This window comes from Jaculus jaculus, chromosome 13, assembly GCF_020740685.1.
Source record: "Jaculus jaculus isolate mJacJac1 chromosome 13, mJacJac1.mat.Y.cur, whole genome shotgun sequence".
NCBI lineage: Eukaryota > Metazoa > Chordata > Mammalia > Rodentia > Dipodidae > Jaculus > Jaculus jaculus.
The window spans coordinates 4,799,890-4,816,216 of NC_059114.1; the positions used below are offsets into that span (position 1 = coordinate 4,799,890).

Consider the following 16,327-nt stretch of genomic DNA (forward strand, 5'->3'; position numbering starts at 1 on the left):
GCAATCTCTCCAGCCCTGAATATCATTTTTTGGAGAACAAAAGCCAGACAGAACTGGCACGCCAGGGTCTCTGGACACTACAGAACTCCAGACACATGTGCCACCTTGCACACACATTATCTTGTGTCTGGCTGACATGGGATCTGGGGAGTTGAACATGGGTCCTTAGGTTTCACAGGCAGTGCCTTAATCACTAAGCAATCTCTCCAGCACTGACTTTTTTTTTGGGGGGGGGTTGGGGGGGTCTAAGGTAGGGTCTTGTTCTAGCACAGGCTAAAATTCACATTGTAGTCTCAGGGTGGCCTTGAACTCACAGCAATCCTCCTACCTCTACTTCCTGAGTGTTGGAATTAAAGGCATGTGCCACCACTCCTGGCTTAATATTTTTAAGTATATTTTTATTTTTGTGAGGAGTGTGCCAAGGTGTCTTGCCACTATAAACCAACTCCAAACACACATACCACTTAGTGCATCTGATTTTACATAGGTACTGGGGAATCAAACCCAGACCTGCAAGTGCCTTTAACAGCTGAGCCATCATTGTAGCCTAGCTGATGCAGTCTTGAACTCACAGAGCTGTGATTACCTGCGCACAAGACTGAGCCAGCCGCCAGGGAAAGGGGCGGCTTGGGGCATGCTATCCCTCCGAGGATGGACACAGTTCGCAGTTGCTGGTGAGTGGCACTATGTCCAGTGTAGCCACTGGCTAAGTAGCCGGTGCTCCTGTAAGCAACGTCATGAAACTCACTGGACCACAGATGAATAGACAAAGAAATAATTTGAAGGAGGGACTAGTGAGAACACGAAATGGATTAGGATGATTAGGAGAATGAGGCTAAGGGGGAAGGGTAAGATTAAAATACATTATGTACACACCTAAAATCCCGTAACAAACCCCATTCTGATGTATAGTTAACATATGCTACTAACATTTATTTTATTTATTTGCAAGGAGACAGAGCCTCTAGCCACTGCAAAAAACAAAAACAAAAACAAAAAAAACTCCAGATGCATGCAACACTTTGTGCATCTATCTGGCTTTACATAGGTACTGGGGAACCAAACTCCACCCCTTGGGCATTTCAGGCAAGTGTCATAACCCCTGAGCCATCTCTCCAACCTGCTAATAATTTTTTTTTTTTTTAAAGTTACCACTCTAGGGCTGGAAAGATGGCTCAGCAGTGAAGGCACTTGCCTGGAATGCCTAATGACCAGGCTTCAATGCCCCAGAATCCACATAAAGCCAAGATGCACAAAGCAGTACATGCAATTAGATTTTTTGGCAGCAGCAGCTGGAGGCCCTAGCACACCCATTCTTTCTGCTTGCAAATAAATTAATTTTCAAAAAGACTGGGCATCACCACATGTCACCACGCTCAGTTGGTGGTGGCTGGGCCAGCCAAACGTTTCCTGCCCAAGGTACAAATGGGTTTGGAAGTTCAAACCTCAGCAACCTCAGTCTAAACAGGCTCCTTGTTTCCTCCAAGAGTGCACAACAATAAACAACAGACATTTTCTAGACTTTATACGTCCAAGAAACACATCCCACAGGAACTTCAAGTTTATTTACCATATACACAAGTCATGTGTCGCAACTGAGAAAATGAACATGCTATTTACATAAAACACATTAAAAATACATATTGGTATTTTAATACAACAGTAGGTGTCCCAGCATCCAAACCAAAAGGTTTGACTCTAGCATTTGTCTTACGCAGTTAACTCACTCTGCTACCAAGAACCCTGGCAGATCAGCCTTGGCGGTGCGTCTCTCAAGTCAAGCACGCGTGTGCCTCACACGCCCGGCTCTGCGTCTGAAGATGCAGAGGACAAAGTGTCTTCAGCACACGAGGCAGCGTCCGCGTCCTCCACTTCGGGATCCTCACCCACATCCTCCACTTCGGGGTCCTCACCCACGTCCTCGTCAGAAGCAAGCTCCTGACTATCCGATGACCCACAGTGATCCACAGATTCGTTGCTCAGCCTCTTTCGGAGAATAAACCAGTAGTTTATTGTAAAAACATTGAAGCTCAAAGCTTCCAGCATCAGTATACAGACAGCTGACTCTCAATGTGAGATGCTTTTCTTCTTAGCCTTTATCATGATAGATCATATTTCAGCAAAATCAGTGTTCAATAAATTGCCAAGTCTTTAAAGTGTTGAACTGCTTTCAGCGCACAATTTAAATTGGTACATCTCTAACAAAACCAAGAACTGCATGTTTCAAATATCTAATCAGCTACAGAGCAGTATATTTAATTAGCTAAAGCCACAGCCCAAACCAGAAGTTTTATAAACGACAGCTAATACCATATGCATAAGAAAATCAAAATCACTAAAAATGGAGCCAGGCGTGATGGCACACACCTTTAATCCCAGCACTTGGGAGACTGAATTCGAGGCCACCCTGAGACTATATATTGAATTCCAGGACAGCATGGGCTATAGTGAGACCCTACCTCAAAAAAAAACAAAAACAAGGAAAAAAAATAAAACCCACTAAAAATGTATAAATAATGAAGCAATAATTTCCCCCTGTTTTTCAGAAATATGCATTAATTAATCCCATCCCACAGGTTAGGGAAAGAAGACCCAACAAGATAAATAACCAGCCAGGCATGGTGAATCCCAGAACTTGGGAGGTACAGGTCGGAGGATAGCTGTGGATTCAAGGTCAGTCTGACTATAGTGAATTCCAGGTCAGCCTCGGTTAGAACAAGACCCTACCTTGAAACCAAAAACAAACAAACAAAAAGGGCCTGCTGGGTATAAAGGTCCTCTAGTCTCACCGCTGAGGTAGGAGATTGGCTTTGAATTTAAGGCCAGCCTGGGCTAGAGTCTCTGCCTCAAAAATCCGAAACAAAGATGAGAAATAACCTACTCTATTACAGAACCTGACTGAGGGGCGGGAGAGATGGCTCAGAGTTAAAGCTGGCCTGCAGAGACTAATGAGCCAGGCGCAAGTCTCCAGTCTCCAAGTAAGCCAGATGTACAGTGGCAGATGCATCCAGAGTTCATTTGCAGTTGCTAGAAGCCCTGGTGCACCCATTCTTTGTCTTTCTCTCTCTCCTTGGAAAAAATAAATAAATAAAAATAAAATAAAATAAAAAAATAAAATAAAATAAAGAAACAGCGGTGCCAAGCAGGGAGCTGTGACTTGACCCCACAGCCCAATTCCAGAGCTGACCACTTTCTGATCACACCATGGTGGCGGCTTTACAGACAGACTGCTTCTGGGACTGAGGGGTGGGATATCACCTACCTCTATGATCTCAGCCATATACTGGACGTGTCCTGCCACTTCTGCCAACTCCAGATTCTCCTTCTTCAAGCGGGCAATCTCATTTTCCTTCTGCTCAATTTCTTTATGAAGCTGTGACACAGACAGCAAGTTCAGAGGGCTCTCAACCACGTAATGGATCTCTGAGCACAGAGCTGGTAAGGCACAGGCAGCACAGGACTGGCTCTTAACACAACAGGGCTGATTGTCTGTATTTCAGTAGCAGAGCTGCCCTCTAGTCCAGCTCTCCTTAGGCCAGCATTAAGGACAGATAGTTCACACTGGACTAATTAAATACACTAAGCTGCCCAAGGAGAATGCTGGAATGCTTTAATGCTGAGAATTACATGCAATACTTACCTTCTCATTTTCTTTAAGTGCTTCATGGAGAGCTTTCCTCCGTTTTTCTGCCACTTCTTTCCAGTAGTGAGAAGATGGATTTTCTGAAATAAGTGAGTATTTCACATATAAAAAACTTTACTGTAACCCTGGTTATGGTTGCGCACATCTACAATGCCAGCACATGGGAGACAGATCCAAGAGGACCTGTGATCATGGGTCTGAGGGCAGCCTAGATTGCACAGCAAGCCCCAGTCCCAACAAAACAAAGCCACAAAAACCTATTACTAGAAAAATTCCAAGGCTGGGCGTGGTGGCGCACGCCTTTCTGTGAGTTCGAGGCCACCCTGAGACCACATAGTGAATTCCAGATCAGCCTGGGCTAGAGTAAGACCCTACTTCGAAAAACAAAACAAAACCAAAAAGCAGCAAGCAGATAGTGTTTACCTGATAGTAAAAAGAAGACGAGGCAAGGTTACCCTTTCGTACCTTTCACCATGAGGTCGTATGCTTCTTCAGTGACTCCACTAACATTTTCATTTCCACTTGATTCTAAAACAGTAATAACTCCAGAACCGGAAGTCTTAGTAGGCGTTAACTGATCATTCCACAGTTTCCTTTTGGATAAGCTTTTAGGCAACTACAATGGAAACATTTATTTACTTTAATCAACAAGTAAACTACTTGGTTTGGCCACTCATGAATCCAAAAAAAAGAGAAAGAGAACTTAAACTTCATATTTAAAAAAAAATGTTGTTACTTTTTATTTATTTATTTGAGAGTGACAGACAGAGAACGAGGCAGATAGAGAGAGAAAGAGAGGATGGGCGCGCCAGGACCTCCAGCCACTGCAAAGGAACTCCAGATGCATGCACCCCCTTATGCATCTGGCTAACGTGGGTCCTGGGGAATCGAGCCTCAAACCAGGGTCCTTAGGCTTCACAGGCAAGCGCTTAACCGCTAAGCCATCTGCCCAACCCAAACTTCATCTTTTTAACATCTGCTTTCTTTTTTACATCTTTTTTTTTTTAAATTATATAATTCAAAACTCTTCCAAACATGCTGCCATTTTAGCAATCTTACCACAGTTATTTGGATTAGACTTGAACTAAGGCTTAGCCGCAATTATTTTTATTGTGTTTAAAAACTGAATTCGGGCCAGGCGTGGTGGCGCACACCTTTAATCCCAGCACTTGGGAGGCAGAGGTAGGAGGATCGCCATGAGTTCGAGGCCACCCTGAGACTACATAGTGAATTCCAGGTCAGCCTGAGCCAGAGTGAGACCCTATCTCAAAAAACCAAAAAAAAAAAAAAAAAAAAAGCTGAATTCAGTGCTGGAGGGATGGCTTAGCAGTTACGGCATTTGTCTGCAAAGCCAAAGAACCTAGATTCGATTCCCCAGAAACCATGTAAGCCAGATGCACAAGGGGGCGCGGGTGTCTAGGGTTCGTTTACAATGGCTGGACCCCTGGAATGCCCATTCTCTTTCTTCCTAATAAATAAATAAAAAATTAATTAAAAGAAAAAAAAGCCAGGTGTGGTGGTGCACACTTTGAATCCCAGCACCGGGGAGGCAGAGGTAGGAGGGTCAAAGTTAGCTCGAAGCCACCCTGAGACTCCATAGTAAACTCCAGGTCAGCCTGAGCTAGAGTGAGATCCCTGAAAAACCAAAAATAAATAAAAATAAAAAGCAGAATTTAAGTTCAGTACCATGGAAAGGCACAAATCTCAACTGTGCTGCCCAGAGTGTGGACATGCTCATCCACGTGTTTCTTCATTTACACAGGGGGTGAAAAGTATCTCGCTCAGCTGGCAGAGCATCTGCCTAACATGCCCACTGCCCTGGGTCCAATCCCCACTACCACGTGAACTGAGGTTGGCAGTGCATACATGCCTACCATCTCAGCACTTGGAAGGCAGAGCAGGAAAAATCCCAAGTTCAAGGTCACCCTCAGCTACATAGTGAGTTTGAAGTGCCAGTCTTGGTGACATAAGCACCTATTGTTGTTTGTTTGTTTTGTCTTTTCAAGGGCTCACTCTAGCTTAGGCTGACCTGGAATTCACTATACAGTCTCAGGGAAGCACCTATTGTTTTAAAATACACACACACTTTTCTGGGGAGATATGTAAATAGGCTACATTATTCCTTCCCATCTCCAATAATTAAAGGAGTGACCCACGCAATCGCTGTGCAGCACATACCTCGTTTTCTCTTCCAACAAGAGATCCAGCTGCAGACGGCTGAATCATCTTGAGAGTTCTTCTTGGGACAGGACTGTTCTAGAAGTCAAGACAATGCATTCTATGGTTACCAAGTTACATATGGGTATTTATTTCCCAAGTTTCTGTATAGCCAGGCTTAGTCCTACTAAACTCAAATAAAAATCACTAAAAGCACTAAGATTTAGTTTGTGCTGTAATTTTATAATGCCACATTATCTTTTTAAAATATTTTATTTTTATTTATTTGAGAGAGAGTAAGAAAGGCAGATAGAGAATGGGCATGTCAGGGCCTCCAGCCTCTTCAAATTAATTCCAGATGCCATGTGCCCCGTGTGCATCTGGCTTACATGGGTCCTGAGGAGTTAAACTTTGGTCCTTCAGGTTTGCAGGCAAGCGCCTTAACAACTAAGCCACCTCTCTAGCCCTACTGCCACATATCTTAACAAATCATTGGCAAAGCTACTCCCCAAGGTGATCATAAAGTCTGAAGAAATTCTTAAGGAAGGAACAAACCATCAAAGCCAGAAACAAACAAGCAATGTTTTAAAATTTATTTGTGAATGGAAAGATGGCTTAGTGGTTAAGGCACTTGCCTGGAAAGCCAAAGGACACAAGTTTGACTCCCCAGGACCCACATAAGCCAGATGCACATGGTGGCACATGTGCATGGAGTTGATTTGTGCACCCATTCTTTATCTGCCACTTTCTTTCTCAAATAAATAAATATAAAATATTTAAGAAAAAATTGTTATTTTGTGAGAGGGTCTCAAGTAGACTGGCTACCCCTGAACTCCTAATCCACCAGCCTACACTTTGCAAATGCTGGGATTACATGCATGCACTACCATGCTCAGCTACAAACAAGTAACTTCATTTCAAGACAAGTTCTTTCTACAAAAAAATTAGTTAAAGCTGGGCGTGGGGGTGCACACCTTTAATCCTAGCACTTGGGAGGCAGAGGTGAGAGGATCATCGAGAGTTCAAGGCCACCCAGAGACCACATAGTTAATTCCAGGTCAGCCTGGACCAGAGTGTGACCCTACCTCAAAAAAACAAAACAAAACAAAAAATTAGTTAAAGCACACCTAACAAAATTTCAGCAACAAAAGGAAATTATCTGTACTCTGAGGCCCTGTTGTCTGGTGTGCCCATTCTCTCTCTCTTTCTTTTTTTTTGTTTTTTCCAGGTGGGGTCTCACTCTGGTCCAGGCTGACCTGGAATTAACTATGTACTCTCAGGGTGGCCTCGAATGCATGGCGATCCTCCTACCTCTGCCTCCCGAGTGCTGGGATTGATTAAAGGCATGCACCACCACGACCGGCTCTTATTTTTTGGAGTTTTTTTTTTCTTTTTTTTTTTGGTTTTATGAGGTAGGGTCTCACTCTAGCCCAGGCTGACCTGGAAATCACTATGCAGTCTCAGGGTGGTCTCAAACTCACTGCAATCCTCCTACCTCTGCCTCCCGAGTGCTGGGATTAAAGGCATGTGCCACCATGCCCAGTTAATTTTTTTGTTTTTTTAAAGAGACCTGGGGCTGGAGAGATGGCTCTGAAGTTAAGGTGCTAGCCTACAAAACCTAAAGACCCACGTTTGATTTCCTAGCATCCACGTAAAGCTAGATGCACAATGTGGTAGATGCATCTGAAGTTTGTTTACAGTAGCTGGGGCCCTGGTGCACCCATTCTCTCTTTCTCCACTTGTAAATAAATAAACTACAAAGTACTTTAAAAAATAAAAATAAAAAAGACCTTGTATACAAATTGGACATTTGTGAACATGCTATTTCTTATATAAACTCAACTTCAATGTCCATGGTATAAGCTTACAAAAGAGGCAAGTTAAAGGCAAATTACAACACAAAATACTTCTTTCTCCAACAGGATTCATCTCGGAACTGTTTTCAGTATTCCCAAACATTTATGGACATTTATGAAGTGGAATTTTTAAGAAACACTCACCAAGTATATGACTCAACTACTACCTGATCACAGAACAGTCTTGCTTCTAGTCCATTCGTTGAGAGACAATAAACTATCAAGGCTTCTCATATACCAACACTAAAATGCCCAAGATAATGTCCTGCAAGCAGGTCTCATGGTGTAACGATAGCGCATCTGCCTCCAATACACTGTTCTTGCAAAAAATATTCCCTTCCTTATTGTATGTAACTACCCTACTGTATATTTCCTGATTTGAAAGCTTACTCAATTTTGGTTTTAAAAAAAAATAGCTGTATACTGCCACCATGGGACAGCAAACATGGGTGAGCACTCCAACAGGACGAGCACGAACATGACACCACACGGGCGTGAGAAAGTGACCGACTCCACACGCACTTCACAGGACAGAGCTCGCCTTTCCCACGGGAAGGTTTCTGCTGCTGATTACTATCTCACCACTGAACTGAAGGACAAAGGCAGCTGCTGTGAGAACAAATATTACGGCAACAGGGCAGCTATAATTTAGATTATACATTAATCAACAGTCTCCAGGCAAACAGAAGAAAATGTAACTTTGGAACCTTAGTAATTGGACATGTTAATTTACTTAAATGTTTGATGTTGATAACAGAGAAGCCAGCTATTCACACACACATACCATTTCCAGTGTGTTTTACACATGTAAGCTGTATAAAATGTGGCCCGAGAAATATGTAATGCTACTATTATTTGTACATTCAGATTATTCATTAGAATGGACTTATAGAGCCAGAAAATTTTATTTATGTGAGTCTTAATCTTTTGGAATTTGATTTTTCTCTCCTAAAATCACATGCGGGCTGGAGAGATGGCTTAGCGGTTAAGTGCGCTCGCCTGTGAAGCCTAAGGACCCCGTCCGAGGGATGATTCCCCAGGACCCACGTTAGCCAGATGCACAAGAGGGCGCACGTATCTCGAGTCCGTTTGCAGTGGCTGGAGGCCGGTGCGCACCCATTCGCTCTCTCTGCCTCTTTCTGTCTGTCACTCTCAAATAATAAAAATAACTAAAAATAAAACATGCAAGAGTATACTCTTATTTTATTAATATTTTATTTTTAGGCAAAGAGAGAGAGAGAGAAGAGAGAAAAACAGAATGGATGATGCATCAAGGCCTCTAGCTTCTGGAAACAAACTCCAGATGCATGCATCTGGCTTTAAGTGGGAACTGGGGACTCAAAGCCCAATTGTTAAACTTTGCAGGAAAGAGCCTTAACCATTGAGCCATCTCTCCAGCCCCTCAGATTTGTTTTCTTCAAGGTTGGAGCCCAGGCTGACCCTGAACTCACAGCAATCCTATCTTTGTCTCCCCAGTGCTAGCACTAAAGATTTGTGTCACCGCATGCCCAGCTTTATTCACCCACTTTTAATTTTTTTTTTAAGTTATTTGAGAGAAAGAGAGAGAGAGAGAGAATGGGTGTGCCAGGGCCACCAGCCACATGTGCCACTTTGTGCATCTAGCTTACATGGGTCCTTGGGAACTGAACGTGGGTCCTTAGGATCGCAGGCCAGCTTCCTAACTGCTAAGCCATCCCTCCAGCCCTGCTCACCCATTTTAATGCTACATCCCCCGCCAATCCTCATATAGTTTGCATGGTAGGATCCAGCTAAGTTGTAAATTCATTTAAAACCATGAAAGAGGGCCCAGTTAAAGTTATGAACTCAAAACTAAAACAACTATGTAAAATTTCCAGCAACAGCATCACAGAGATTTTCAGGTCAGCCTGGGCTTCAGTGAGACCCTACTTCGAAAACCCACAAAAAAAAAGAAAAGGAAGGAAGGAAGGAAGAAAGAAAGAGGCAGATAAAGAGTGCCAAGGCCTCTAGCAGCTGCAAACCAATTCCAGATGCATGCGCCCCCTTGTGCATCTGGCTTAGGTCGGTACTGGGGAATCCAAGCTGGGTCCTTAGACTTTGTAGACAAACACCTTAACCTGTAAGCCATCTCTCCATCTCCTTTTCACGCTTTTAATCCCACCTTCTCCGGAGGCTGGGGCAAGAAGATTTGATAGCCTAGACAGAATAAGATGACCCAATCTCTCAAATAAAAAGACAAAATTAAAACACTTTATTTATTTATTAGATACAGAGGAACCGAGGGGGGAAAAGAGAGAGAGCAAGAGAGAGAATGGACACGCCAGGGCCTCTAGCCACTGCAAACAAACTCCATACACATGTGCCATGATGTGTATCTGACTAACGTGGGACCAGGAGAATTGAACCTGGGACCTTAGGCTTCACAGGCAAGTGCCTTAGCCGCTAGCCATCTCTCCAGCCCTAAAACACTTTTTTGGTGAACCAGCGAGTTTATTGGGATTTCCTACAGGGAACTGCCTGACTCTCCAGCAGCCACATCACCCCAGCATGGGTGATAATAAGATTCTCTTTTTGTTTGTTTGTTTGTTTGTTTGGGTTTTTGAGGTAGGGTCTCACTCTGGTCCAGGCTGACCTGGAATTAACTCTGTAGTCTCAGGGTGGCCTTGAACTCATGGCGATCCTCCTACCTCTGCCTCCGGAGTGCTGGGATTAAAGGTGTGCGCCACCACGCCCGGCTGATAATAAGATTCTTAAATTGTCAAAGGGGAAAGTGTGTGTGTGGGGGGGGTAGGGAAGGTATTACCATGGGATTTTTTTTCTCATCATGAAAAATGTTAATAAAAATTAAATTAAAAAAAAAAAACCACGAACTATCTAACAACTAGAAAAAAAAAAGATTCTTAAATCACATGCTTTCTATAACACACTCAGAGGTTCTATTATATACATACCTTTACATTCTCTTGGATTTCTTCTTGTTTTGACTTCATACTGGGATTCATTACACAGCTGGCCAGTAACACAAAAAGCCTAGTAACTGAAAAACAATACGGTTTGCACCTGAAGGTACAGTCTAGATAGCTTTGTCATTACAAAGTACTTAAAATCATACAACTCTCATTACCGTATGGTAGAACTACCATACACTAGAACGAGATAGCATCCTGTATTAAATAGAGAGACCATAAAGATCAGAGGAAAGGACACCCAGAAAGAAAAACAGATTCTTCTGCAGGCTCAAGCCTTTCCTAAAGAACACCATCTTAGGGTCAGAGAGATGGTTCAGTGGTTAAGGTGCCTGCCTGCAAAGACTAATGAGCCGGCTTCGATTCCACAGGACCCACGTAAAACCAGATACACAAAGTGGCACATGCATATGGAGTTTGTTTGTGGTGGCTAGAGGCCCTGGCACACTCATTCTCTCTTTCTGCATGCAAATGAATAAATAAAACACACACATGCACGCACACACAAAACAGTATCTCAGCCTGGTGTGGTAGCGCAAGCCTTTCATCCCAGCACTCGGGAGGCAGTGGGAGGATCGCTGTGAGTTCAAGGCCACCCTGAGACTACAGAGTGAATTCCAGGTCAACCTGGGCTTAAGTGAGACTCTACCTCGAAGGTGGAGGGGGGTGGGGGGGATCACAACATACAAGCTGAAGGAAGGGGTGGAATGCTATGAACATTGTCCTCTGGGCATACCATGGCCACTGAGCTCACGAACTCACAGCAGCTGGGTACCTGCACAGTAAGTACCTGCACTGGATCAGGCCCCTTTGGCTTTGGAGCTGGCTCAGTGGTTAAAAGCTCTTGCTTGCAAAGCCTGCTGCCCGTGGCCTGGGTTTGACTCCCCAGTAACCCCACAAAAACAGATGTGCAGTGAGCCATACATTTGGAGTTCATTTGCAATGGTTAAGCAGCCCTGGCGCACCCAATCTCTACTTGCAAAAAAATGAATAAATGCTTTCTTTTTTTCTTTTTATTTATTTATTTGAGAGACAGAGAGAGAGAGAGAGAGAGAGAATGAGAATGGGTGCGCCAGGGCCTCCAGCCACTGCAAACAAACTCCAGATGTATGTGCCACCTTGTGCATCTGGCTTACATGGGTCCTGGTAAGTCAGGCCTCCAACTGGGGTCCTTAGGCATCACAGGCAAGCGCTTAACCGCTAAGGCATCTCTCCAGCCCGATAAATATGTTTTATTCAAGATTGGGCTCACTGTGTAGTCTCTGGCTGGCCTCATACTCACAGCAATCCTCTCATCGTAATTTCATTTATTATATTTTTGTTTTTTCCGAGGTAGGGTCTCGCTCTAACCCAGGCTGACATGGAAATTACTAGGTAGTCTCAGGGTGGCCTCGAACTCATGGCGATCACCCTACCTCTGCCTCCCGAGTGCTGGGATTAAAAGGCATGCGCCACCACGCCCGTAGCTAATTTTGTATTATTTTTTAAAATTATTTGAAAGCAGAGAGGAGAGACAGAGAGAATGGGCGTGCCAGGGCCTCCAGCTTCTGCAAACAACCTCCAGATGCATCTGGCTTTACTGGGGACTCGAACCTGAGTCATCAGGCTTTGTAAGGCAAGCGCCTTAACAGCTGAACCATCTCTCCAGCGCATGCATGGTAAATTCTGATATAAAAAAATGTAGATTATTATTATTTAAAACAGTGAAAGCCCGGTACCAGTCGGCCGGCAAGCGCTTCCTGTCTAGTTCTAGCACACCAGGCTGAAGGCCTTAACGTGGGACAGAGCTCAAAGGAGGCGCGGATAAACCGGGAGACCCTAGGCCGGAGTCCCCGGGAGCCCAGAGCGCGGCGCCCCAGAGCCGGCTCGGCGTGGACTAGCCGCGTCCGCTACGCCGCAGCCCCGAGGCACCGGGGCGCGCGACAGCCAATAGGAAGAGCGGACGCGCCAGCGCGCCAAAACCGAGCCGGCCAATGGGGTGGGCGCTGGGCTCTCGCAGCGCGCGGCCGCGCCGCAGCCCTCCGCCCGCACCGCGGGCCTCAGGCGGCCGCCCAAGCCCTCGAGCCGCGACCCGCTCGTACTCACCCGCGGAAACGCTCGGCTCCGCAGCGAGCGCGGGCACCCCGACAGCGACGCTCGCACACGGGCAGACAACGCGACACTCACCAGCCGCACACGCCGCTACGGGTTCCTAAACCTGGACTACGCGCACGCCCGCTCCCGCCCGACCAGGTGATCCGTGACGTACAGAGGGGCGGGGCCACAGGAATCCGGCCAATCGCCTAACTTCCGCGTCGCCGTGGCCACGCCCCCCGTCCCTCTTGCGCCTGCGCGGTCTGTTCTGGGCTACAAACGATTGGAGCTGGATGTCTAGCATTTGCGCTTGATGTGCTCAATGGGAGGTCTGTGCCTTGTGACCTTGCCCTCTGACCCTGCTCCCGGAACTTCTTTTCAGAGCTCCAAGTTTTTGCCCTTTGCCAGAGAAGGCAAAGATGTGCCCCTATCAACAGAAAGAAAAGAAATATGTATGTATTTTGGTGGATTTTTTTTTAAGAATTTGGGGACTGGAGAGATGGCTCAGCAGTTAATGGCTAATGGCCTAGGTTCAATTCCATGGTACCCCCCCCCCCATAAAGCCAGATGCATAAAATTCTGTTAAGTATTTGGAGTTATTTTGCAGTGGCTTGCCAGGTGTGCTTGCCTGCAAAGCCTAACAAACTGGGTTCCATTCCCCAGTCAGTATCCGCATAAAGTCAGATGCACAAAGTGGCACGTGTCTGGAGTTCATTTGCAGTGGCTGGAGGCCCTGGAACACCCAATTCTCTCTCTCTCCCTGCTTGCAAATAAATAAAAATATAAATAAATAAGCCCGCCATTCCAGTGCCAGGGGTTATTGGTGAGGGACACTTCCCAAAAACCAGACTATTGCCACTGCTCTTGGTTGCCCATCAAGACTAGGTGGCTAAAACCCTATTGTGGAAAACACCACATGTTTGTTTGCAAGACAGAGAAATCAGGTGGGAAATGAGCTAGATGCTTCCTCGCTTGCTTCCATGGTGCTAGAAGGTGCTATCCACACTATTGGGGGGGGGGCAAAGGTCATTGTCTTACCCAGCAGTGGACTCTGAGCTACACAATGGACCAGCCAGGCAAGATGTTCCCACTGGTGCAATAGTGGCATACCTATTATGGGGGTAACCAACTGATTTCTAATTAGCTTTGAAGGCTGCTTCATGGGAGGGAAGTCATGCCTGGTACTGAAAATCTAGTGAAAAGTCTAGACTGGGGAAGTCATAGGCCCCCTGAGAAGAATACTATGATTGTTATTTGGCTAAATAGGTGTGTTGCACCCATCTAATTACCTCCTAAGCATTTATGTTTATGTCCACAATGCGTGTTAATCTCAGCTTTGGTGACTACTGAGGAGACCCAAAACTCATTAAAATGCCGAGAATAAGATGACGATTGAGTGTCCAACATTACATGAGACTCTATAGCAGCCCCGCCAATTCCCAGGGAACACTGAGGAAGAAGATGGAAGAGCCAGAGGCTGGGGAGGAGTTCTGGGGATGCTTCTCCTGACATGAAGTGGCCATTGCCTGCATGGATTCACTGTAGCTGTCAACCTGCATGATTCCTGTGCAACACTGGGCCCATCAACGTTCCATCACGGATGGAGGAGGACTTAAGGTGCCCATACCTCCCTGAGGAGTTATTAACATTGATAGCTACTGGACATGTGGGAGACATTTTCTTTAATGCTAAAGTCACTAGTAAGTTACATGTACTTTGTTAATACCCCCTTCCACCCACACTCATGCAAGCAACCCTATTTAATCTCAGTGGGACACACACACACCGAAAGTAGCAAAGATATTAGCTGGGAAAAAGAAAAGGTTGGGCCGGGCATGGTGGCACACGTCTTTAATCCCAGCACTCGGGAGGCAGAGGTAGGAGGATTGCCGACAGTTCAAGGCCAGCCTGAGACTGCATAGTGAATTCCAGGTCAGTCTGAGCTAGAGTGAGACCCTACCTCAGAAAACCAAAAAAGAAAGAAAGAAAGCAAGAGAGAGGGAGGGAGGGAGAGAGGGAGAAAGAAAGAAAAGAAAAAAGAAAAGAAAAGAAAAGGTTGGGCTAGAGAAATGACATGGTTCAGCAGTTCAAGTCACTTGCTTGTAAAACCTGCTGGCTTGTGTTTCAGTCCCCACTACCTATATGGAGCCAGATGCACAAAGAAACCATGTACCTGGAGTTCATTTGCTGTAGCAGGAGGCTCTGCCACACATTTTGGGGAAAGTTATATCAGTTAATACTGGGTACCATGAATAGAGTGTCTCAGGTTGTAATTGACAGACTTTGATTAGCTAAAGAAAACCAAGAAAGTGTATGGGAAAGAAGTGTATGGGCGCGACAGAGTCTGCAGAATCCCGCCGCCATTACTCTAGCGGCTCCACTGAGTCCCTGGGTCCGCATGGCCCACACTTGAAAGTCCCGAAAGAGAATCTGATCGTCGCACCTCAAAGCAGGTGCTCAGTGCAGTCTGGCTGAAATGTGAACACAGCCCTGCAGACATGCTGCCGGCGCTCCCCCTTCCTTCGTACAGCAGGGCTGCCCTACCAGTGTCTCCCCGGGCACAGATAGAGCAAGATCCCAGGACTCAACCCCCAGGACTAAATAAAGAAAAACACCTCACAGGGTAAGAAGGCAGAGAATTGCTATATTTATTTGCGAACCTGAAGATATTGCAAAATGACTGCTGGGCGTGGTGGTGCACGCCTTTAATCCCAGCACTTGGGAGGCAAAGGTAGGAGGATTACCGTGAGTTTGAGGCCACCCTGAGACTGCAGAGAAAATTCCAGGTCAGCCCGGACCAGAGTGAGACCCTACCTTGAAACAAACAAACAAACAAAAAAAGATATTGCACAATGAAATGTGTGTGCATGTACATCAGGATCAACATCTTGGAGATGAAAATGACTTAAGTGGGGGCTGGAGGGATGGCTTAGCGGTTCAGCCATTTGCCTGCAAAGCCAAAGGACCCCAGGTTTGATTCCCCAGGACCCACGTTAGCCAGAAGCACAAGGGGGCGCAAGCGTCTGGAGTTCGTTTACAGTGGCTGGAAGCCCTGGTGCACCCATTCTCTGTCTCTGTCTCTGTCTCTCTCCTTCTTTCTCTAATAAATAAATACTTTTAAAAAACTAAGTGGGTCTGGAGAAATGGCTTAGCAGTTCAGGCATTTGCCTGAGAAGCCTAATGACCTAGGTTCAGTTCCCCAGGACCCTTGTAAGCCAAATAAATAAATAAACACGTGGTGCTTCATCTGAAGTTCATTTTCAGTGGCTGGAAGCCCAGGCATGCCCAATCTCTCTCAAATAAATAAATAAAAATATTTTAAAAAAATGACTGTGAGGGCTGGAGAGATGGTTTAGTTGTTGAAGTGCTTGCCTACAAAGCCTAAAGACCCAGGTTTGATTCTCCAGGTCCCAGTAAGCCATATGCGCAAAGTGGCACATGCATCTGGAGTTTGTTTGCAGAGGCTAGAGGCCTTGGCATGCCCATTCTCTCTCTCTCTCTCCCCCTCTCTCTCTGTCTCAAATAAAAATAAATAAATAAATTTTTTAAAAAAAGTAAAAACGACTGTGGGGGAAAAAAATGACTAAGAGGGACTGGAGAGAGGCTTAGTGATTTAAGGCAGAAATCCTCTTCTGTAGTGTCTCACCTGCGCC

At 45.5% G+C, this 16,327-nt stretch overlaps 1 protein-coding gene across 1 annotated transcript; it reads right to left on the minus strand.

The window, feature by feature from the left end:
* Positions 1-1,545: 1,545 nt before the first annotated feature.
* Gmnn (geminin DNA replication inhibitor) lies at positions 1,546-12,825 on the minus strand. Its single transcript, XM_012951540.2, has 7 exons — positions 12,687-12,825; positions 10,587-10,672; positions 5,822-5,899; positions 4,109-4,259; positions 3,641-3,723; positions 3,263-3,373; positions 1,546-1,986 (listed from the first exon to the last, which is right to left on the minus strand). Exons 2-7 carry the CDS (start codon positions 10,635-10,637, stop codon positions 1,795-1,797), a joined length of 666 nt encoding a protein of 221 aa, XP_012806994.1. The 5' UTR covers positions 10,638-10,672; positions 12,687-12,825; the 3' UTR covers positions 1,546-1,794.
* Between the last annotated feature and the right edge of the window lie 3,502 nt (positions 12,826-16,327).

What these genes read in the sequence shown, in the direction of transcription:
- Gmnn (XM_012951540.2), bottom strand. Translation starts at nt 10,637, where the DNA reads ATGAATCCCAGTATGAAGTCAAAACAAGAAGAAATCCAAGAGAATGTA. An exon ending in TTGTTGGAAGAGAAAACGAG is followed by an intron (nt 4,260 to 5,821) that starts GTATGTGCTGCA and finishes TTTCCATTGTAG; the next exon opens with TTGCCTAAAAGCTTATCCAA. An exon ending in CACTTAAAGAAAATGAGAAG is followed by an intron (nt 3,374 to 3,640) that starts GTAAGTATTGCA and finishes TCTGTGTCACAG; the next exon opens with CTTCATAAAGAAATTGAGCA.